The sequence below is a fragment of the Hydra vulgaris genome, chromosome 06, assembly GCF_038396675.1.
Source record: "Hydra vulgaris chromosome 06, alternate assembly HydraT2T_AEP".
Lineage (NCBI taxonomy): Eukaryota > Metazoa > Cnidaria > Hydrozoa > Anthoathecata > Hydridae > Hydra > Hydra vulgaris.
In genome coordinates this window covers 23,945,194-23,968,379 of record NC_088925.1, presented here as the reverse complement: position 1 = coordinate 23,968,379, position 23,186 = coordinate 23,945,194, and the positions used below count along the sequence as shown (strand labels likewise).

Here is a 23,186-nt window from a genome sequence, read left to right as displayed (position 1 = left end):
AATGTACATATGTTTATGTGAATACATTTCAGCACAGTTCATTTATATGGCAAGGAATAGATGGATCTAAGTATGTTTTGTGTAATTAAAAAGCTGTGATATAACACTTTATTCATAAAATGTTTATATATTCAAGTGATTGATTTCTCATTTATTTTTATTTATTAAAATGTCTTACTAAATTGTGTACTTTAAAATGTCTTACTTTTGTATATTAAGATGCCTCACTCACTTTCCTCCTGCTGACACATATGAATCATCAGCTGGATATAAAGATGTAAGTTTATTATTCATATATTCGTTTTTTAAATTGTGCATGTTATTTACCTACTTAATAATTTTTTTGTGACATACACGATTTAATAAGTTTTATTATTGTGAAAAAAATATTTAATAATAAATTTTTAAATAAATTAGCATATATAAAGTCTTCATATATAATTAGTATATTTAATTCCAAATATTTACTATATGTTTTCTGAATTTATATGCACAAGCCATATTTTTACTATATGTTTTACATAGTAAAAATGTGGGGTTATTTATTACAAGAATATACAGGCTAGTGTGTATTCTCGTAATATATGCTGCATATCAAGTATTGAAATCAATCATATCAAAATTAAACAATTATTATGCCAAATGAAAATTGATTTCTCTAATTAAGAAAATTTATTTTTTAAATCTTACAGCAAGTTTTGCAGCAAATGTTTAGAATAGTTAAAGAGCTTATAACTACATAGAAAAACTGTTTGTTTCTCTAGCTTCCAAACCTGAACAAAATGTAATATATATAACTAACCAAGTCTAAATTAGTATTAAAGTTTGCTAGATTATAAATTATTTTTTTTTTTTGTTTACATTTTGTTTATTTACTTAAAATAATCAACAATTTTTTTTTCTGTTGCTGTTTATTTATATTAAATAAAAAAAAAGTAACATGTTTAAAAAAAAAAAAAAAACTTCTTAATTAACTTAATTTATTTCTAGGTCGTTCGTACTAGTTACATTTTCTACGCATCAACACCAATAAAAAATAAAAAAATATAAAAAATTAACTACGCATAAATTCATAAAATCTGAGTCTGAATATTTTTTCTTTGATTTACTACTTTTACTACTATATATCTTTTGAACCAATTGAGAATTCTGTGTTATATGTGGTGCCATCAGGCTGGCTAACACCCTGTATTACTTAGTTGTTGTTAAAGCTTTGTAACAGTTGACTTTGTTTTTTAAAACTTCCTTTTTTTTATTTAACAAATTGCAGAAACAATATGTTCAAACTTATTTAAATATTATAAGTATATGCACAGCTCTCATACATTGCATACAGATGCTTTAAAAAAAGATGTATACTCTGCAGTGTGTAATCTACATGGTCTGTTATAATATTTATTTAATGACAGATACATGTAATAAAAATACCAAGTTCTTATTAAATTTTTAGATTTTAAAAACAAAGTCCCAAAACAAAGATCCAGGAGTAGTTTGTGACGCTATGTTGCTATATGGTTATGGCGATGGTGGTGGTGGGCCTACGTATGTATTTAAATTTTCATTTCCTTTTTATAAAAAAAAATGTAGTTTGACTTCTACCTATATCTTATTATCAAAAAAGATATATTATTATTGATTTAATGTATGTATGTATGTATGTATGTATGTTATATATAAATTGATGGATGGATGGATGCAAATATATACATTTGTACATGCATGTTTGTATGTATGTATTCATATTTGTATATATTTATTTATATATTTATATATGATTTACTGCATATTTATAATTTGTTATTTAGAGAAGATATGATTGAAAATATTGAGAGAATGGCTAGTTTTGATCAACCACGGTAATTTTTTTATTGTTTTACTTACATGCTACTTTAAAGTTGAGTGTAAGTTTAGTCAGATTGAGATGAGTTTGCATTCTGACTTTAGTTATAGACATAGATATTACTAGTATAGTGTTTATAAAATATTTTTATTTAGAGTTGTTAATTCTAATCCTACACGATTTTTTGAGAGTCTGGAAAATTGCCAAAAGAATCTTCAGACATGGGTGGGGGAGTTGTATTTGGAACTCCATCAAGGAACTTTTACAACACAAGCATTAGTATGTCTTATATTTATTAGCGTAAATAGTATTAGTATGTCTTATATTTATTAGTGTAAATTTCCAATAGATTATGATAATTATGATAATTGAATAAGTTTTATATTAGTTATTAATTAAATATGCGCAAAGTTAATTTATTTTTTTACAACCATATGAGGTTGAAATTAAGTTTGAACATTGTCATTGAAAATCACTACAATGTTTAGTACACACCAACTTGGACATTTTTCCTATTTAAAATTGTGTAATGGCTGGTTGTGTGTTGTGTAACACGCACACAATGACCTCCCATTTTTCCAGTTTTTTTTACAATAGCAAAACTTAGAAAAACTCATCCCAGCACTAAATACAAAATCCACACTTGTGTGGTTTGGATGGATTTACATAATGTTATTTGTTCATTTGAATATGGCGTTATGGGAGAGTTAAAGCAGTTTTTTATAATAGAAAGCCATTCCTGACATTAACCTGTTTTAAAAATTAAAATGGAGTATTTAAATTGTTTAACTATCACTAGGAAAATTACTACCCATGGTTTGCTAGTTCTTCCTATTCTTATCAAATTTAGAGTTTTCTTTAAGAGTCTTGCCTATCTTAACATAGGATCTGTTTAACAATATGATCATATTAAAATAATAATTTCATATTAAAAATGTTTCAAGAAAATTAGTACTGAGTGGGGCCTCTTTTGGTCTTTTTGATTGAGTTGTCTCAGATCTACATACATAAATACATGTTTGTTTAAAAATTATAATATAAATCCTAACAGTTTTTTCATGGGGAAAAAAAGTATGGAAAGAATTTTTTTTTTTTTTCTTTTTGTTATATAATAAAATTTTGCCTAAAGTGCCTCAGTTGATGTATGTGGATAAGGCCTGCAGCTCCTAATTTCAACATGGTATTATCAATGACATTTTATGCAAGGCTAAGTACATAAAGACATTTGTATATACATATTATATTTATATATATTTATATATATATATATATATATATATATATATATATATATATATATATATATATACATATTTATGCTGTGATGCAAGCTACTTGCTCAGGAAAAAAAAATTTGAGACAAACTTCCAATTTATTTTTCAGTAAGGATACAAAGAGCTTATAAACCTTGGTTGGTTTCCTTTCTAGTGTTAGTATCATAATAGAGTTTCTCAGTTTTGATTAAAAATTTAAGCTATGAAGAGCATCAAGTTTTAAAAAATTGTTTTTAATTATGGTTCAATAATGACAATAATAAAGTAATATTATAAAAGTTCAATTCTTCAAAACATAAACATTAAATAAAATATTAAAAATTTCAATGAATACGTTTTTTTTTTAATTGTAATTTGCCGTCCCAAGGACGAGGAGGCCACTACAGTTAAGGAGGCTACTATCATTGTGGTTACAACCCTCTCTCAACTCTATAACTCCAAAACTTTAACCTTGACAAGCAAGGCTGCAGAGATGTGGATGGGGATTGATCACCGAACCTCTTGCTTATGAGGCAATCGCTCTACCACAACACTACTACTGCATTATACATTACTTTTACAAAATTTTTAGTAATACTTATAAAAGGATTTCGTTAGTAGTATTGAGTTCATTTGTTTGATTTTCCTAAATAAAAATCTAAATATATAGTAAAGTAAAAATATGTGTGATATCTTTATGTATTATTATATCTGTTTTACTTTAGATAAAAAAAAGAAACAGGAAATGTGAAGTACTCTTACATAATATAGAATTTTCACAAGTTTGGGCATTTCTCCACAGCTCAGGTAAAAAACTGGATTTGATCGATTTTTTTTTTTTTTTTTTCTTTTTCCTTTAAAGATTATTAGGCACAAATTTTAGCATTTCATCTGAATTAAGTTTTTTTTAAAAGTGATGTACATATTTATTATATTGATGGGTGTATTTATTAGGGTGTCCCAGAAACATAATTTTTTTTCCCCCAGGACACCTCTCCAGTTTTTTCCATCCTCTGAAGTCCCTTAAGGTTAAAAATCAACAAAAAAAAAAGAACTATGCAGTCAAAAAGTGATATCTGTAAAACTTAACAAAATTGAATCCTTTGAAAAAATTACTTCAATTTTGGATTAGTTTGTAAGGAACTTTTTTCATTTTTTATTTATTTATTAAACTAATTGGTAATGCCTAAGTTAAATAATATTATTAGTCTGATGCAATTTTTTATATATTTTTATTTTTGAAACAGGTTCGGGTAAACTTACACAAAAAGTTTTAAGAGGCTCACAAACCCGCTTAAACTTACAAAAATGTTGCCTTTTTTTTATGCTTTGTAGAAAAGACAAAAAACTTTCTTCTGTTCTGATGCATTTTTTTGTTTTGCCCAAAAAAAAAACTTCGTTAAATGATTTTCATGCATCAAATAGGCATGAGAATTCCGGTATAATTAAATTGTGCTCATTTTATGCAAAACATGTGTAATTGCTTATTTTATTTTTAACAAAATCTGAACCTTGATATGTTTATAACCATTATACTTATTAAAAAAAGGCATGCCAACTTAACTTGCTGTTGGTCAATTAAAAGATAAGTTTAATTACTCAATAAAATACAGAAGTGGAGAAAGGGCAAAACAAAAGGGACCTGGCTCTGAGTGAGGTTTCTTTTGTTTCTGATGCTGGTTCCAAGTCAGACGCTGTATTTTTCACAGATTCTGTCGATGAATTACTTCAAAACTCTTATTCTATAGTAAAAGTCAACGTAAACAAATGATGATTAAATGTTGTTTTATTAATTTTTGGTTGTATTCATTTTTATTAATTGTTGACATTTTAAGTAAACTAAGCTAAAGTTCAATTAAAATACATTAAATATAAAAGATAAAATTAAAATAAATTAAATTATTATTTATTATTTATTATTTAGATAATGATAAATATTAGTCCTGGAGATCTGGTGGATTGTATCTCTACTAGTATATTCAGGATTAGTATCTGCTCAGAATAGGGTTGGGATTCCACCTTTAACAGCGATCATTGCAGCAATATGCAATAAATCAGGTGTGAATCTTGAGAATCTTCACATCTGCAAAAACTTATTGACAGACAAGACAAGGTATAATGGAAACTTTGAGGGAAAAGAAACTTGTCTTGCACTTCGACACCAAAAAGATCAAAGAGATTGAGAAAAATTTTATTTTATATTTATGTTATAAATAAAAATTTATAACATAAATATAACATAATATTTTCACATATGAGGGTAGTTTATTAATGTGGTTTAATATGGTAGTTAAATACTATTTTGTTATTTATGATTGTATTCACCCCATGTTTATTATCATAATTGTTTAATATAATTGTGTGTGTGTATATATATATATATATATATATATATATATATATCAGGGGCTATTTTAGAAAAAAAATTTGGGAAGTGGTACACCCCCTGTCCTGAAGAAACTTACCAGAAATATTGCCAAAAAAAAGCGTTTTTTCATGAAAAAAGCAATATTTGCCATAAAAAATGTAAAAGAAAAAGCTGCTTAATTTTTAATTTGGGCTGTGCCTAAATACGCTTGAAGCTGTCAAAAACAGTGTAGAACAGCCCCTATTTTTATATATATATATATATATATATATATATATATATATATATATATATATATATATATATATATATATATATATATATATATATATATATATATATATATATATGATCAGGGTCCACATTGTTTTTTGTTTATTTTTCTTTGCTAATTATTAGTTAGGAAAAAACCAAAATCTTTTCTGTAGAGAAATGTTAAACACAAATAACATAAAAATTAATGAGAAGAAAGTGCAATAAAGTTTAAACGTTTATAAACGTTCTATCATGTGATTGTGGCCAAGGCATAAGGCAAATATTAATTTGAATAAAATAGAGGCTGACATAGAGCATAGTCTTGTTAAAATAACCAGTTTCAATTAGCCTCAAATAAATTGCAATTAAGAATAAGCCCATTTTCCAATATGTCACAATGCTAGTTTAATCTTCCTTTGTATATTTTATTGTGCTTTTTTTTGCATGTAAAGAATGTTTTTGTTATGTGCTGACAGTTTTTTTGGACACCTAATGCGAGGTTTATCATTGACATAACCAACTGATAAATAGCATTTTATTGTTGTCTGAACACTGAATTCACAAATATTTAAGCAACTGCTGATTTGTTGATTGTCATTTTCATTTTATGCATGCCAACGACTTGCTGTTTTGTTTATGATGAGCTCTTTTACCTCTGAAAGATCTTTTGATAAGGTTTTATTAAAAATTGCTGAAGGATTCAAATTGTAGTTGTGGTCTTTATTCAAAATAAAATAAGAGTAATATATGTCAATACAATATTTGTATGCTGCAGGCTGTTGAGACTGCAAAAAATCTATCAATTATCAAGAGTTACAAGTTATCAAAGTTCATTTAAACTTTATATAAAAAAACTAGAAGAACTTTATTGACCTGTTAATTTTCTCATCACCATGCTAATTAACCCAAACAGAAAAAGTTGAAAAATTATTTTAGGAAATAGTTTTTATTAAATTAATAGATTGCCTGTCCAAGCTCAAAACCTCAGTTTATGTATGTACACTCCTTGCATTTTCTACCTATTTAAGTTATATTAACTGATATTTATAATTTATCAATTATCTAATTTTTTGCTGCTTAAGTGAAATTTAGAAATTCAGTTTTTAGTCTTTATTTTTTTAATTTAAAAAAAAAAAGTTAATATCTATTGATCTAAATGATAGACATGTTTCCTTTTAACTAGCTTAAAAAAATTTGATAATATAATTCATGTTTTGTTTTGATATAAGAATTGATTTTAACACTTAATAATTACAGTGTATTTTTTAAGTATGCTTGAAATAAGTCTTCTAATATAGTTTTTCTAGTTAATTAAAAAAAAAAAAATTGTATTTGTTTTCTCTATTACCTCAAAGATTACTAAAATTTTAGACAAGCAATCTTCAGAAACTGATTGTATTAAAAATTATTAGCATAAAAATACATTTGGATGCATATGTAATTTAGGCTCATAGAATTTAGGTACATAGAGAAATTAGGTATATATAGAATTTAGGTATATATAGGTTACAAAATTAAGGCTTCTACTTGGGTTAGCCTGATTGGTTTTGAATTATATTTAAGCACATCTATTACTAATCTTTGTTTTAAAGAGAAAATTTTGCTTAGGACTCAAACTTGGACTTAGGACTTTGTTTCAAAGAGGCTTAGGACTTAGCTTAGGACTGAAGCTCTAATCAGTTACTTCCTACAACTCGTCAAAAATGCCAAATAATTTGTGTTAGCATTTTGTATTTATTGTTTAAAATTATTGTTTAAAATAACTAATGCTATGCAGCAATATAAATCACAAGACACAATTAGCAAAATTATTTAATTGAAACAAATACATTAACTTAGTTCTTAGGAGCACTAAATTAAAAAAAAAAATTAAGATTGTTATCGTTATAATCATTATAATTATTACATTATCAAAAATATTGTTTCAAAGTCATCACTTTTTTTACATAAAATATATTCAAAAATACAAAAACCATAGAGAGGTAAACACCATAGAGAAGTAAACATCATAGAGAGGTAAACACCATAGAGAGGTAAACACCATAGAGAGGTAAACATCATAGAGAGGTAAACACCATAGAGAGATAAACAGTTTAAGCATATACCAAAACACTACTATTTCTAAATTATACAAATGTTTAAGTTAATCGTTGTTTATAATACTTTTTTTTTCATCTTGGTTTTTCTATTTTTGATTATATTTTATGAAGATCTGCGTAAGGAAAAAAAGATAAAATAGTTTGTATGCTGCTGTTGTTTATTTTTTTAATGTTATAGTGATAATTGTTATATTAATTATGCAGTTTTTATTTGTTATTCTATAAAACATTTAAATATTAAATGATCTTTTATAATAAAATTAATAATTTAGTAAGAAAGATATTTATGACCTTGATTTTCTATTTATTTTCACTGAAAAATATTTATAAGTGCATTATAACTTTTTATGTTACTTTGGGAAAAAATCAGGTGGTTACAAACAGGTCCTTCTTTGTCCAGCATAAGCAGCCACTGCTGGTCTACAGCGTTTGGAGAGGCAAGCCAGCAAGGATTTTTTTTTTTTTTTTGCAAATTAAAAAATTTTTAAGTGAAAAATGAAAAATAAAATAAAAATGCTCTTTTTATTCTATATTTATATCTTGAATTTTTTTTTTTTTTCTTTTTTAACAAAATAAAAAAATAACAAATCTAGATTTTGTCATTATTCAGCTTTTTTGAGGCTACCTTCAAGTTTAAAAGTATATTTTATATATATAAATATATATTTACTATTGAAAAATAAGAAGTTAAAAATAATTATATCTTGTAAATAGAAAAGCCCATCAATCAAAAATATTTAATAAGATTTACATTTATCATGTCTTTACTAAGAAACATATTGAAATGTTTAATGGCTCTACTATGTCACAAAAAAAAAACTAGCCATTTTGTTATTAATAATTATTAATAAAACATTCCAAAAAGCAAATGTTTTTAGCTTAGCAATTAAGACCATAAACTAAATCTTTTATAAAAATCAGGGAAAACCATTTTTAATGATTTTTAGACGGAATTAAAGAAAGGCAACAACCAAACATTCTAGTAGAAGCTAGTAAAGTTCTCAAAATAAGATTTGCTGGAGACTGCTGTTATGATAGTCATCTGGAGCAAAATTTTGAAAATGTTCATCAAAGATAACAAAATGCTTCAGGCAAATGAAATCAATTTCACAGAGGTAAATGAACTTTACAGCTCTCTTTTTTTCTCTTATCTTTTTTCATTCAAGAGGTTAGATCAAGTTTTGGCAAATTAAAAAAAAAGAGCTTGGCTGGCCGAGACTTCATTTGGAGAAGAAAAATGGTTTCTGAGATTAATGTCATCGTAAATCAATATTTAACTCTGCTTGAAAAGCAAGGCAAGTTTATACTTTTCTTTCGCTTTGAGTTTCTGGACTCAAAACATAAGAAAAGTACGGAGTTTGGGGACTCTGTTGCAATCATATTGTACGCCTAAAAGTTTTTAAAATCTTAACCAATCAATACAATCTTACCCAAATTATACATTTATTTTCCAAGATTTTTAATTCCACTTCATTTCTAATTAAAATTTGAAGTGGTGTAGCCAGAAAACCAAATCATCTAGATATACTTTTTGTTATTTAATCAAACAAACTTGAATCCACATTCTCTAATGTCGATGTTGTTCCAAGGTTGTTTCTCTCTGCTTTTATTACAAATTGTACCGAAGAGGTCTTTTAACAGTTACAGGGTTAACAGTGAACAGAAACCCTTGTCAACTCAAGATGTTCTTTGAATTGAAAATGTTCTAAAAGAAATTAACGTGGAAGGTGTGATTAATCATTTTGGTGATTTAAAGATTGCCACCACAAGTCATCAAAATAATTTCTCTACATAATAATGTAATAATGTAACTTAGATTAAAACTATGTATTCTATAGAAATGTCAATATTTTACCTTATTGAAGTTTGATCAGCCGTAGTGTAGTGGTTAGCGCGCTTGCCTCATAAGCTCTGAGATCTGTGGTTCAACGCCATCTTTGGGCAAGTTATATAATATTAGTAAGAAAGGAGGCGTGAACTTCCATTTAAATGCTCTTTTGCGGTGCTCTGTTATAAGATTGTAAAGACTTATTAAGGCACTTAAAAATATATATATATAAAAAAAGAAGTGTTTTAAATATATGTCAAATACAAAGAAAAAAAAATCATGTTGAATTTCTCTTTTTTTCAAAGGTGGGGGGAGGGGGAAAGGTAGAAGCTGGAGAGGCCACATTCTTAATTTGCTGGGGGGCCAAGATGACTTAATGGCAGGACTGGTTACAAATAAAAAAAATCATTTTTGTCCCTTATGTTTTAGTAAAAATGTAAAATATAAAAATTGTCATATACCATACATAAAAAATGTTTATGCGCTTTTCTGTATATTTTTAGATAAATCAAAAAATAATCTATATCTAACAGAAATCACTGAAACTCTTCGTCAATGCTGGAAAAATGTGCTATTAAATCAGTTTCACGATGTTCTGCCAGGGACTTCCATACAATGTGTATGTTTATATAATTAGTATGTTTAATAGCATCAAGACTTTTCTTTATAATTATTAGTTTTCATTGATTTGCGTGATTTATAAGGCTGTTCATTAATTATGTCAACAATAGTTGACAAAGGGGAGAGGGGGAGATCAAGAAAAGTCACCAATGTTACTTTTTTTGATAAATTTAATTTCTTTAAAAAAGGGAAGATAAAAATGTTTTTTTTAATTTTAATTTTATTTGAGGGAAGCGGGGTAATCAAATGTAAATGTAATTGTGTAGCAGGGTCTCTAGGGGTTTGACAAGTTGTTGACAAAGGGAATTAAGAGGTGATAAATTGACAAAAAATTGTTGACATAATTAATGAACCTAGCCCCTATTATTGAAGTCAAAAACAGTGAATAAAGTGAATAAAGCCCCTATTATTGAAGTCAAAAACAATTTTAGTTGTTTAACAATTTTAAATGTTTAAAGGTTTTTAGTTACAATTCTTCAAATTAAAAATCAAATTTCAAAAATAATTTTTTGATATTTTTCATTTAGTAACATAATTTTTGTTTTATATCTAGCTACATTTTTTAAAATATTGATTTCAAATTTTTGGGTTTAAACTTTTATAAAACTAACACTAAAAATATTTTAACTTAAAGAATTTTAACCTTTAAAAATGTTTTTGTGGAGTTTAGAAAATTTTTTTGAATTTATATTTACAAATAATGTTATTTATAATTTGTTATTTATGATGTAAAAAATAATGTAAATGTTTGGTATAAACCATAAAATTTATAAGTATCAGGCCATAAAAATATTAAAAAATATATATACAACAGTAAATTAATTACTTTAGAAAAAATGACATGTGATATGATGGTTAGGAGATGTTTAAAATTGTTTAATAATGTTTTCAATTAAAACTGCTAGTTTGTTTTGTTTTACGCTAACATGTGAAGCACTGTTTTACTTGTTTGATAAAATATGAGCATTGTTGCATATATACTGGATTGAATAATATTGTTCATTATTTTTTCTAACAAATTAAAAAAAAACTATAAAAAGTATATACTATAAAAAGTTCTTAAATATATTATAAAAAAGTATGTAAATATGAGTCCTAGACAATGAAAAGTAAATAAAGGTGTGAGTTATTGAATTCCGAAGTATTTTGTGACTTTTGGACTCTTAGTTAGAGTCTGGCTAGTTAGAGTCCAGGTTTCACAAATGCTTAAATAAGTTAGAGCTCCAGAGTTCTCAAAAGAAGAGTTAAGCAGTTTTAATCTGTAGTCATAATAGAGTTGATAGGATTTGGGATTTCAGGGTTCTAGGTGCAAAAATGCTAGAAATATGGAGGCTGTAGGTATTTTGTATGTCAATGATTTAAAAGTCTGGGTAAAAATATACACTCTGAAAACTTTAGAGTCTGGTGCCTAGTTTGATATTTGTTGAAGTAATTATATATTATTTTAATTTCAGGTTTATGAAGATACTGAAAAGCTTTATGAAGGCAATTAGTTTTTACTTTTTTATGCAATTTTTGCATGTTTAAAGTTTGTATTAGCTTTATCTTTTTTACTTTTAATTTGTGAAACAATGTAAACACTATTTTTAAAATCAACTTACATACATGCATACATGCATACATACATACATACGCACATAAATACATACATACATACATACATACATACATACATACATACATACATACATACATACATACATACATACATACATACATACATACATACATACATACATACATACATACATACATACATACATACAAACATACATACATACATACATACATACATACATACATACATACATACATACATACATACATACATACATACATACATACATACATACATACAAACATACATACATACTTGCATACACACATACATACCAGAACCTACCAGTAATTTACATACATACTAGTAATTTACATACGTATGTATGTCAGAACATGCATACATTCATACTAGAACATACCAGTAATTTAGTGTGTCTTTTCACCAACACTTTATCAATTTAATAAAAAATATTTAAACAAATTCATTTTAAGTTTTTAAAGATAATAATAATAATTTTGTCTAACATTATTATGTTTTTCTAACTATTATTTATAAATAACATATTTAAAATTTGGCATTTTCTTTAGTGAACATTCTCTGCAGGTTCTATTGTGATTTCTATTCTATTCTATTGTGACAATGTTGTTAGCTTTTTTTAATCTTTTATCTCTAATTAAATTGAATAATTTTATTGGAAATATGTTTTTTTTTTAAATCTTTAATCTCTAATGAAATTAAATAATTTTATTGGAGATTTATATATATTAGAATAAAGATAAAATTGCTTTTTTTTTTCAACAATATCAATAAATTTGTTTTAGTTGTACTTTCGAAAAGTGAATTAGTTCCCATGCTTTTAAAGAATATTATACACATGGTGTGTCATACTTTTGTAACATTTTTATTTTGTTATTTCGTATTTTAAATTTCATAAAAATCAATAGTTTAACGAGTCTGTTTATTTTTTTTTCAGAATGAAAGAAATGAAAGTGGTAAGAGTATTCATCATGATAACAGAGCACATAGCATAGTAGTCAATTGTTGTTCATGGCAACGTAAAGAATTAGTGTTGTTAGATAATTTGTGCAACAACTCAGAAAATCAACTTGTTCACATGTTAAATGAAGAGGAAAAGTTTGTGCAGTATGTTGAAGTCCCAAGTATGGGTTTATCTAATGTTTCTTGTGTTAAACCACAAAGTGTTACTATTGAGCAGGTGAGTAGACCTTTTCTAGTGTTCGAAATTAAAAATATAAACAAGATTAGTAGAACTTTAGTTTTAGAAAAATAACTATAACATAGTTGTGATATAGTTTAGATTCCAAAGTTCTTATCAAAAAAGTGACCCTATCAAAAATGAGGTTTTATCAAATGTGTAATAGAAATTTTACAACTAAAGTTTAGAAATATAATTGTGTATATAATTTAAAATATAAAAATAAATAGATACTAATAAATATTATTAAAAATATAATTATAAATACTATAAAATTATAATTTTAGATTTAAAAAGTTTGTTGTGAGCACTTAAAATTTACTTCTTTGAATGTTTATCAAAAAGTCTATTAAAACATAGGAAACAGGATTAGTTAATACATATTGAGTAATGTTTTAGTAATAAGCTTCTTTTATGTAATATTTTAATATATTATACCCTTGTTAAAAATCAAATCAAATATCAAAACCCAGCCATGTCAAAACCCAATCTGAGACTGGGTGTGGTTAGAGTCTGAATCTAATTTTATATTATTAACAGTAGTAGATTGCTAGGTCCACAATATAGAAGTTTAAGGTTCAAATCCACCCTAATCCACACCCAATCTTAATGGCTAAGAGAAAGTTTGAGGTTTAAATTCACCTTATGCTTCTTAATGGCTGAGAGAGAGAGTTTGAGGTTCAAATTTACCTTGTGCCTATTAATGGCTGAGAGAGTTTTAAACTACAAAAAAAAAAAATATCTAGGATAGCCTTTTTGACTGGAATCTTGAGCCTTAGGGAGATGAATTTAATAAAATAAAATTTCAAAAAGTATATCTATCTTTTATAATTTTTTTTTAAATCTCTAAAATATATTTATTTTGAAATAAGAGTTGTTTTGAAACTTTCATGTTTCTATCTATGTTATTATTATCATTATTTCATATTTTTTCTGTCATATTACTGTTATATTTAAACTATTTAAGAAAATATTTAAGTATGTTAGAACCCAGACATCATACATACATCACCCAGAACATCATAGAACTTTATGTAATTTTACATAAAAGCAACTTTAATTTCTTATTTATCTTTAACAGCATTTCTGCAACTTTGGTTGTTGAATTTTTATAACATAAAAACTTCAGATGGTCTTGTTATTTTTTTACATCAAGTTTTATTTTTAGCAGCAATATTTACTTTAACAAAAAAATAGAAATTTAATTTTTTTAGAAATTATGTTTAGAATAAAATTATGTTTTGGATAAAAATTCTTTTTATTTTATATATTTATTTTTCAAGTGGCGAACAGCTTTTGATGGAGAAATCCAGTTAAGAAATGAAAATTTAGAAGTTCATTTTAACACTAATGGTCAGATGACAAAGTGCATTTTGCGAAAATCACAAAGGTTATAATATTTAAAGACATTATTTTATAATTAAGTAGAATTATATTTATTTTCTTTTTATGTGGATCATTCAATACTAATATTTATTTATTTATACTTGTTATGTTATATTTAATTTATTTTGAGACTTCAGGCAATAAGATAATAATTTCAAAATATTTTTACAAAAACCATAAAATTAAAAAAATGTTTTTTTGATCATCGTAGAAAAAAATTTAATTCATTATATTTGCATTAGCTTCATTTTAGGTAGTAAAGAGCACATTGTTGGTTTTCAAAATATGCCTTATACATAATGTTGCTATCTAGATTCATACCCATGAGATCTTGTGGTACTGTTTGATGGTGTTAAATTCCTAAAGCCTCACTTTTGTTTCTGTCATATTTGTTCTTAGCCAAAGCCATTACTTCTATGTTTTTAAAAAGTTTTAATAAAGTTTTTTATGATTAGATATTTAAAATGACTTGCCTAACTACTGCCCCATTAGTCTTCTTCCTATCATAAGCAAAGCTTTTGAGTCTTTAATTAACAAATACTTAATCTCTTATTGTGAATCTAAGAACTTACTTTCAGTAATAACTGATAGGTTTTATCGTGCATTAGATAGATGTAAAGAGTTTAAAGCTATTGCTCTTGGCTTTCTAAAGCCTTTGATAAAGTTTGGCATGCTGGTCTTCTCCAAAAGCTCTCTTCTTACGGTGCATCAATTAAAATCTTTAAAATTATTGAATCCTTCCTTACCATTTACAAGCAGTAATAAGCAGCTGTGGTGCAGTGGTAGCGCACTTTCCTCGGAAACAAAGGATCCGTGGTTCAAACCCCACTTCTGGGCAAATTTTTCAACATCGGTTAGGATGGAGGCATGAACTTCTAATTAAATGTTCATCCATGGTGCTCTGTGATAAGACTGTAAGGACTTTTTGGGGCACCTAAATAAAAATTTAAAACAAAATTTAAAAAAAAAGTATAAAAGTTGTTTTGATTGTGGTGTTTCTTGTCATTCAAATAAGTCTCATCCATTCATTCTCATCCATTTACTGTGACTGTTCCTAAGTTCTCCAAAAATATTTGTCTATTTTTTTTCCTCAATCAACAGTTTTTTGAAATTCGCTCCCTTCACTTGTTTTTCTTATTCATATAATTTGCAATCTTTTAATTTGTCTGTCAATTGTTATCTTACTTTATAAACTTTTTATTTTCTCTTCTAGTAATTTTCAAATTTTATAGTGGTTGCTAGCAGCCTTGTTGGAAGTGAAGATGTTTAAATTAAAAAAAAAAAATCCCATTAAAAACCAGTTAACCAATATTAACCAATGTTAGATGGGTTTTTTATAATTATTATTTGTTTGTTCAAATAAAGGCTTAAATATCTTTTCCTAATGTAGTTTTATAGCTTTTGTTTTCTGAAAAGTTCGTACTTATTCTCAACAAAGACCTGTGTCAAGAATTAAATAATAAATAACTTTTGTTTTCTGGAAAGTTCGTACTTATTCTCAACAAAGGCCTGTGTCAAGAATTAAATAATAAAAAACTTTTGTTTTCTGAAAAGTTTGTACTTATTCTCAACAAAGGCCTGTGTCAAGAATTAAATAATAAATAACTTTTGTTTTCTGGAAAGTTCGTACTTATTCTCAACAAAGACCTGTGTCAAGAATTAAATAATAAATAACTTTTGTTTTCTGAAAAGTTCGTACTTATTCTCAACAAAGGCCTGTGTCAAGAATTAAATAATAAATAACTTTTGTTTTCTGGAAAGTTCGTACTTATTCTCAACAAAGACCTGTGTCAAGAATTAAATAATAAAAAGATATTGTTGTTTTATGAGCTATATTCACAAATTAAGTAAAAACTCCATCCATTTTTAGATCATGGTCTGACTTTGGTTTAACCAAAAAATAGAAATAGACAACACTAATTTAAAGGTCATCATAAAGGAGATAAATTCACAATTAATCTCCTTTATGATAAACTTTAAATTTGTGCTATTTCTATTTTTTATGATATTGTGATATTGTTTTCTAAAAAATTTTAAAGAATGTTTCAGTTTCATCTTGTCTGATAAAGCAATCTGTGACAATAAAAGTAAGATTTATGTTTGCTAATTCTAATTGCTAATTCAAAAAAGTTTGACAATAAAAATAAATTTAAGATTTATGTTTGCTAATTCCAATTTTGAACTAATATCTGATCTAATTTCAAATTTTGACTGGATACAATGCTTCAGTAACAAAAACATACAAGAAATGTTTGATGAACTGATTTTTTATACTGAGGTGGCATGTAATCATTTCACTCTAATTAAAAAGACATTTAACTCTTTAAAAATTAGACCAGCCTGGGTTAATGCTAGGTTAAAGTTCCTTATTAGAAGCAAACAAAATTTAAGATATAAAAACTGCTCTTGTAAATGGAAAGACCCTGTTTTGAAATCTAAATACAAAATGATTTGCAAAAATATAGCAGATGAGATTAAAAAAGTGAGACAAAACTTTGAGCTTAATCTGGTAAAAAGAGCCATCAAGAATCCAAAGCTTCTCTACAGCTACATGAACAATCAACAAGCAGTCAAAGATACTATAAAACCATTAAAGGAAGAAAATGGTATAATCACTCAAAATTCAAAATATATTGCCGATATCTTAAACAAAAAATTTCTAGCTGCATTTGTTAAAGAAGATGATGGTCCACTGCCTTCTTTTGATTCAAGAACTACTGAAACATTCATTATGACAAATGAAGATTTTACATATGAAGATGTCTATCTAAGATTAAAAAACTTAAAAGATAACAAATCAAGTGGTGTTGATAATTTACATTCAGCTATTTTAAAGAATTGTGTATCAGCCTTTACCATTCCACCTACGTATATTTTTAAAGAATCGTTTAAAACCAGCAAACTGCCAGTGCAATTTACATCAGCAAATATCACTCCTCTGTACAAAAAAGGCGAAGAAACTTTAGCAGGAAACTACTGACCGGTATCACTCACCTCAATTGCATGTAAAATAATGGAAGGTATAATCAGATGTAAACTTGAAACTTTTCTATATAAGTTCAAACTAATAGTCAAGCAACAGCACAGTTTTGTTAAAAATAAATCATGCTTAACGAATCTACTTGAAACACTTGATTTTATTTCAACCGCCTTAGAGAATGATAAACCTGTTGATGTTATCTTTTTAGATTTTGCCAGGACATTTGATACAGTGCTACATAAAAAATTGTTGCTTAAACTTACAGCTTATGGAATATCTGGTCTGACAATACAATGGATTGAAGCATTTTTAAAAGAAAGAAAACAAGAGTTGTAATGAAATTACCAGTGGTGTGCCACAAGGGTCAGTAATTGGACCACTCTTGTTTGTACTATTTATAAACGATTTGCCTGAAACACTAAAAAATCTAACCAAGCTGTATGTAGATGACACCAAAATTTTAAATGAAATGCTTTCCAGTGCATCAACTCTTTCTTTGCAATCAGATCTTGATTTAGCTTTTAAGTGGACTCAAGACTGCCTTGTGAAATTTATTATTTCAAAATGTATGGTCATGCACTTTGGCCGGAATCACAAAAAATCACTCCTTTATATCAATGAACAAAAGTTAAACTTAACAGAATCTGAAAGTGATCTTGGAGTAATCTTCTCAAGCAATCTGAAATGGAAAAATCATGTAATAAAATGCGTAGGCAAAGCCAACCAAATGTTGGGTGGGATTAGAAAATGCTTGGTTTGCTTAGATATTAGACTGCTGAGAATACTTTATGTTTCTTTTGTGCAACCACTGTTAGAGTTTGCAGTACAAGTTTGGTCACCTATTCAAAAAGGAGAAATTGAGCTATTAGAAAGAGTCTAAGATCGTGCAACTCGATTAATACCATCACTTAAAAAAATCAACTATGAGTATCGTCTAAAAGCTCTCTACTTGGACAAAAAGGAGGCAACAAGGAGATGTGATTCAACTTTTTAAATTCTTCAACAGTTTTAACAATTTGGAAACAATCAAAAAAATTAGTATTCAACAAACTCAAGCGAGAGGTCACAGCTTTAAATATGTCAAAGAAATCACTAAGCAAGCATGTCGTGAAAACTTTTTATTTAATAGATTGGTTAATTTATGGAATAGCTTGCCAAGCGAGTTGGTTAAAGCACAATCAGTTACAGTTTTAAAGCAGGTCTTGCTTGCTTGATGAGCAGCAATCAAGCAAATTGGCTGTCATAGTGTGTTAATACCACACTCACTGGCTCACACAAATTACAGCATTTACTAATACTACTAATACTAATACTAATTATGCGCATCTTTATGTTCTATATAAGACACGAATTTTTTAAAACAGCTGTGGCCATCATTAACATATCTTAAAAAGTATTAGTCCTCCTTTTTTACTATTACATTCAATAATAATAAAATCATGAAAATTTTTTAGTGTTTCTCAAGGATTAATTGGATTATTAAGTATTACAAAACATTACTTAGAGTCATATTGTGCTGTAAATGCAAGAAAATAAGGGATACACTTGAATACAATTTTTCACTTGCTATTTTGCTAAACTGGTTTTTTTTAATTATGGTCTTTGAAATATTAAACTAAAAAAATTTTAGGTGTTGGAACTATTTTTTTTTTTTGGAGCGAATCTGCAGTCTCTATATTAAGAAATCTATTATTTCTATTATTATCAAAAACAAAAAAGTTGTATGTTTGTATTTATTTTCATAATTTTAGAAGATAAAATAAAAAAATTTAAAAGTTAAAATATAAAAAAATCAAAATATTATTTAAAAAATAATAATTTAAGATAACATTGTGAAGTCATTCAACTGCATATTTTAATGCTTGGCTTTAATTAATGACTTAAACTTTTTAGAGAATGTTTGGCATCTGCTAGCAACTGTTTCTGCTTGTATACTGACATCCCTTTGTACTGGGATGCATGGGATGTTATGCCTTATAACCAGGAAACAAAGTATATTTATTTTTAGTTTATTTTCATTAAATAGAGTTCAACTCTATTGAATTTTTATTTATTTTCATTACAACCAAAACCATCCTTAATACCTAGAAAAGGTTTCTTATCAGAACGAGAAAAGTATTAAACATTATAATTCTTTTATTTATTTACCAATTATGTTTTATGTTCAAACTTTATTTTTTACTTGTTGAAATAATTTTTTTTAGAGAAATTTTGAACTTGTGTGCTGAGATACAAATAATTGATCGAGGACCTTTAAGAGCTAGTTTCCAGGTATGTATTATTGTTTAAGAGCTAGTGACCAGTATCTATTATTGTTTAAAAGCTTGTTTCCAGGTATGTATTATTGTTTAAGAGCTAGTGTCCAGGTATCTATTATTGTTTAAAACCTAGTTTCCAGTATCTATTATTATTTAAGAGCTAGTTTCTAAGTATCTATCATTATGATGAGATAATATAATGACATATTATAGATATTGAATGACTTATTGTTTATATTAAGTTAGTATTAGTAATTTTTATTTTAAAATGAATAAAATAATTTGAATTAATTTTATTTAAGTAATTTAACTTAATCAAAACAAAACAAAAAAGTTTCAATTAAAATTATTAAAATTAAATAATTCTTAAAGAATAATTCTTGATTACTTGTTGATTTGTTGTTGCTATGCTTTGTCATTAATTTTTTAGAATGAAAATTACTTCTTTTGATGACTTAATTTTATTTATTTTTTCTAAAGAAATTGATCATTTAGAAAACTCTTAAAATCGAATATTTATGACTTGAGTTTTAAGTGTTTAGTGTTAAGCAATTCATCGCAAGAAAATAAATCATTTCAAAAAACAAGTTGATAAATAAATATTATTAAAAAAAAAAATCATTTCGAGACACCAATGAACTTATTTATTCAATTTGATTTCATTAACAATGATGGCATCAATACAAAAATAATTGTAAACATCTAAGTATCATGATGAACATGATAAACAATTAAAACTTTTTTTCTCAGTAATTTGACCAACAATCAATTCTATGTAAACCTCAAACAACTATAAACAAAACTTTTGTTTTTTGATTTTATTTTAGACTACTTGTTTTTAAAATTTTTAAATAAATAATTTTTTTCAAAGTATACCTCAAGCTTAGAGTACACCAGTTATGCTAGAATTTTGAACAAAGTGGGTAAAATAGAAATCAATCGGCAGTGGTTTGGATCATTGGATGTTCCTGATTTTTATACTGGAATAATTTTTTCTACTTTCCACTCAATAGGCATTATACCTGTTTTTAAAGATAGAAAAATAGAGAAAGAGATAGGTCAAAGGGTTTGACCTATCTCTTTCTGACTTTCTGACTTGTAGATATGTATTATAATGGGTAAATATAGTAAGTGGTGTACCACAAGAAACTGTGCTTGGTTCAAGTTTTTTTTTCAATATACATCAATGATCTTCCAAGTCAACTTACAAATCAAATAATGTTATATGCAGATCTTTGTAAATAATAGAAACAGCAAAGCAAAGTTCCCTCATCTATTCCAAACTACAAATTTGGTTTTATATGCAAATCATTCAAGTGCAAAAATAGTAACAGCAGCAGCTTTTGAGGGATGCAAGGTTTTGAGGGATGCAATTGTGTTGTGCAATTTTAAAATTTATTTTTCTTTTTACTTTTTATTTCAATAAAAACTCAATAAAATGGTAAAAGATGTAATTCATAGAATAGAAGTAAATATAAAAACTCAATAAAATGGTAAAAGATGTAATTCATAGAATAGAAGTAAATATAAAAACTCAATAAAATGGTAAAATATAAAAAATGTTTATACCACATACAGGGATATGTAAAAAACAAGTAAAAAATGGTTATTGGTTATTACTGTTTTTTATTTACTTTACAAATAAAAATGTTTGATAAATAAAAAAAATGTATCATGGTATTAAGTCAGGGTGGGCATCCACTTGCTGAAAAAACTAGAAAAACTGAAAAGGGCTGTTTTGGAAAAGCATGCTGGAAAAACTTGAAAATATATATTTTTTGAGCATTATTAGTTTGATGATGCTCAAAAAATTTATTTTCCAGTTTTTCAAAAACAGCCTTTCCTAGTTTTTCTAGTTTTTCCAACAAGTGGACGCTGTAAGTGTTTTATGATAAATTAGTGGATTTTTATCAATTGAGATTTTTTGGTTAATTTAAAAAAGTTTTCACATGTCTCATGCTTAATCTAAGTTTTAGGAGGGAGAAATTATTTTTGTATTTTTTAACAACCTTTTTTTTAAATGTATACCTCTGAAATACAAAATTTCACTGCCTCATGCTAAGAATTGATCACAATGGCAAAGATCAAGTTTTAAACTACTTGTAAAGTTGTAAAGTTAAAACTACGACATGTAACCTTGTGTTCAAGAGGTTACATGTCATTACATATAACCTCTTGATTCTTGTAGTTTTTGTATTAGGTTTCAACTTTTTGTTTCTTTTTTAATTCTTCCTCAAGTTTTTATTAGGTTTTAACCAGCTTGTCTTTCTATACAGTAGTGGACAACCAAAATCAGTTTTTAGCAAAAACTTAAATTGTCTAAATTTTTTAAGCCAACAAATAAAGTAAAAATAATAAAATTAGACATGTTTATAATACAAAATCTTTGCAGTTAAACATGAAAGATAACTATCATTTTGAAATTATATATATATATATATATATATATATATATATATATATATATATATATATATATATATATATATATATATATATATATATATATATATATATATATATATATATATATATATATATATATATATATATATATATATATATATATATATGTAAATTATGTTAGTGTATTTTACAAATAGAGTGCTCAATGTTCTTAAAGAACAGAGCAATAAATTAGTAAAAAACACTTATCTAACTTTTATCTTCTACTTGAAGTTTCACCATTGCTGGATCATCAGGAAGATCTCTCCCTGATGATCCAGCAATGGTGAAACTTCAAGTAGAAGATATAAGTTAGGTAAGTGTTTTTTACTAATTTTTATATATATATATATATATATATATATATATATATATATATATGTATGTATATAGTAAAATGTTTATTCATGTTAAAAATATGATCCTTCTAGTTAAAACATTAAAAAAAACCTATTTAAATTTTACTTTGATATTTTTTTTAACTGAGAAGGGAACATCCATAACCTACATACACAATGAAAAATTGATTTTCAATCACTTTTACATGGTAAATACTTAGTAGATGCCTCCTAATTCAGTGATAATTGTAGGTTATTATGAAAAATTCCTACTGCAATTTGAATATTCACAAAACCTTACAATTAAATATTATTGAAGAAACATAGAGAAACATAAGCACAATCGCAGCTCTTAAAATGTTCATATATTTTAAGAGTTCTGCTGAATGTATTTGCAATGATGTTTACTATAAAAATAAAATGTATATCTTTTCAACAAAATTTATTTACAGAAAAGGAAAAAAATTCAACAAAAGAGATCAATAAAAATATTTAAAAAAAAACATTCAACTATATCTCTTATTTGTAGATTTAGTCAAATATTTACCTTAAGTAAGAGAAACCCACTTCCCTCCAATGAAATGATGCGAAATCTTTTCCCCAATTCTGGACCACCGCCATAGGGCACTATAGGATGTGGGGCCCTTATTCACATAGTTATAATATAGTAAAAAAAAAAATTTAAAACTAACCTATGTATTCTACAAAGTTTTTCAAAACAAAAAACATCAAGGGTAC

General features: G+C 26.2%; 1 protein-coding gene across 1 annotated transcript in view; it reads left to right on the top strand.

Annotated features, from left to right (window-relative positions):
- The window catches only part of LOC100202780 (alpha-mannosidase 2C1), an 81,781-nt gene that overhangs the window by 34,491 nt on the left and 24,104 nt on the right, over positions 1-23,186 (top strand). The window contains exons 13-25 of the mRNA XM_065799656.1: positions 33-70; positions 220-277; positions 1,451-1,542; positions 1,806-1,856; positions 1,996-2,119; positions 3,819-3,900; positions 10,147-10,262; positions 11,719-11,749; positions 12,647-12,702; positions 12,799-13,041; positions 14,325-14,431; positions 19,301-19,399; positions 19,612-19,678. Coding sequence (XP_065655728.1) covers positions 33-70; positions 220-277; positions 1,451-1,542; positions 1,806-1,856; positions 1,996-2,119; positions 3,819-3,900; positions 10,147-10,262; positions 11,719-11,749; positions 12,647-12,702; positions 12,799-13,041; positions 14,325-14,431; positions 19,301-19,399; positions 19,612-19,678 — 1,164 coding nt within the window. The remainder of the gene's footprint in view (positions 1-32; positions 71-219; positions 278-1,450; positions 1,543-1,805; positions 1,857-1,995; positions 2,120-3,818; positions 3,901-10,146; positions 10,263-11,718; positions 11,750-12,646; positions 12,703-12,798; positions 13,042-14,324; positions 14,432-19,300; positions 19,400-19,611; positions 19,679-23,186) is intronic.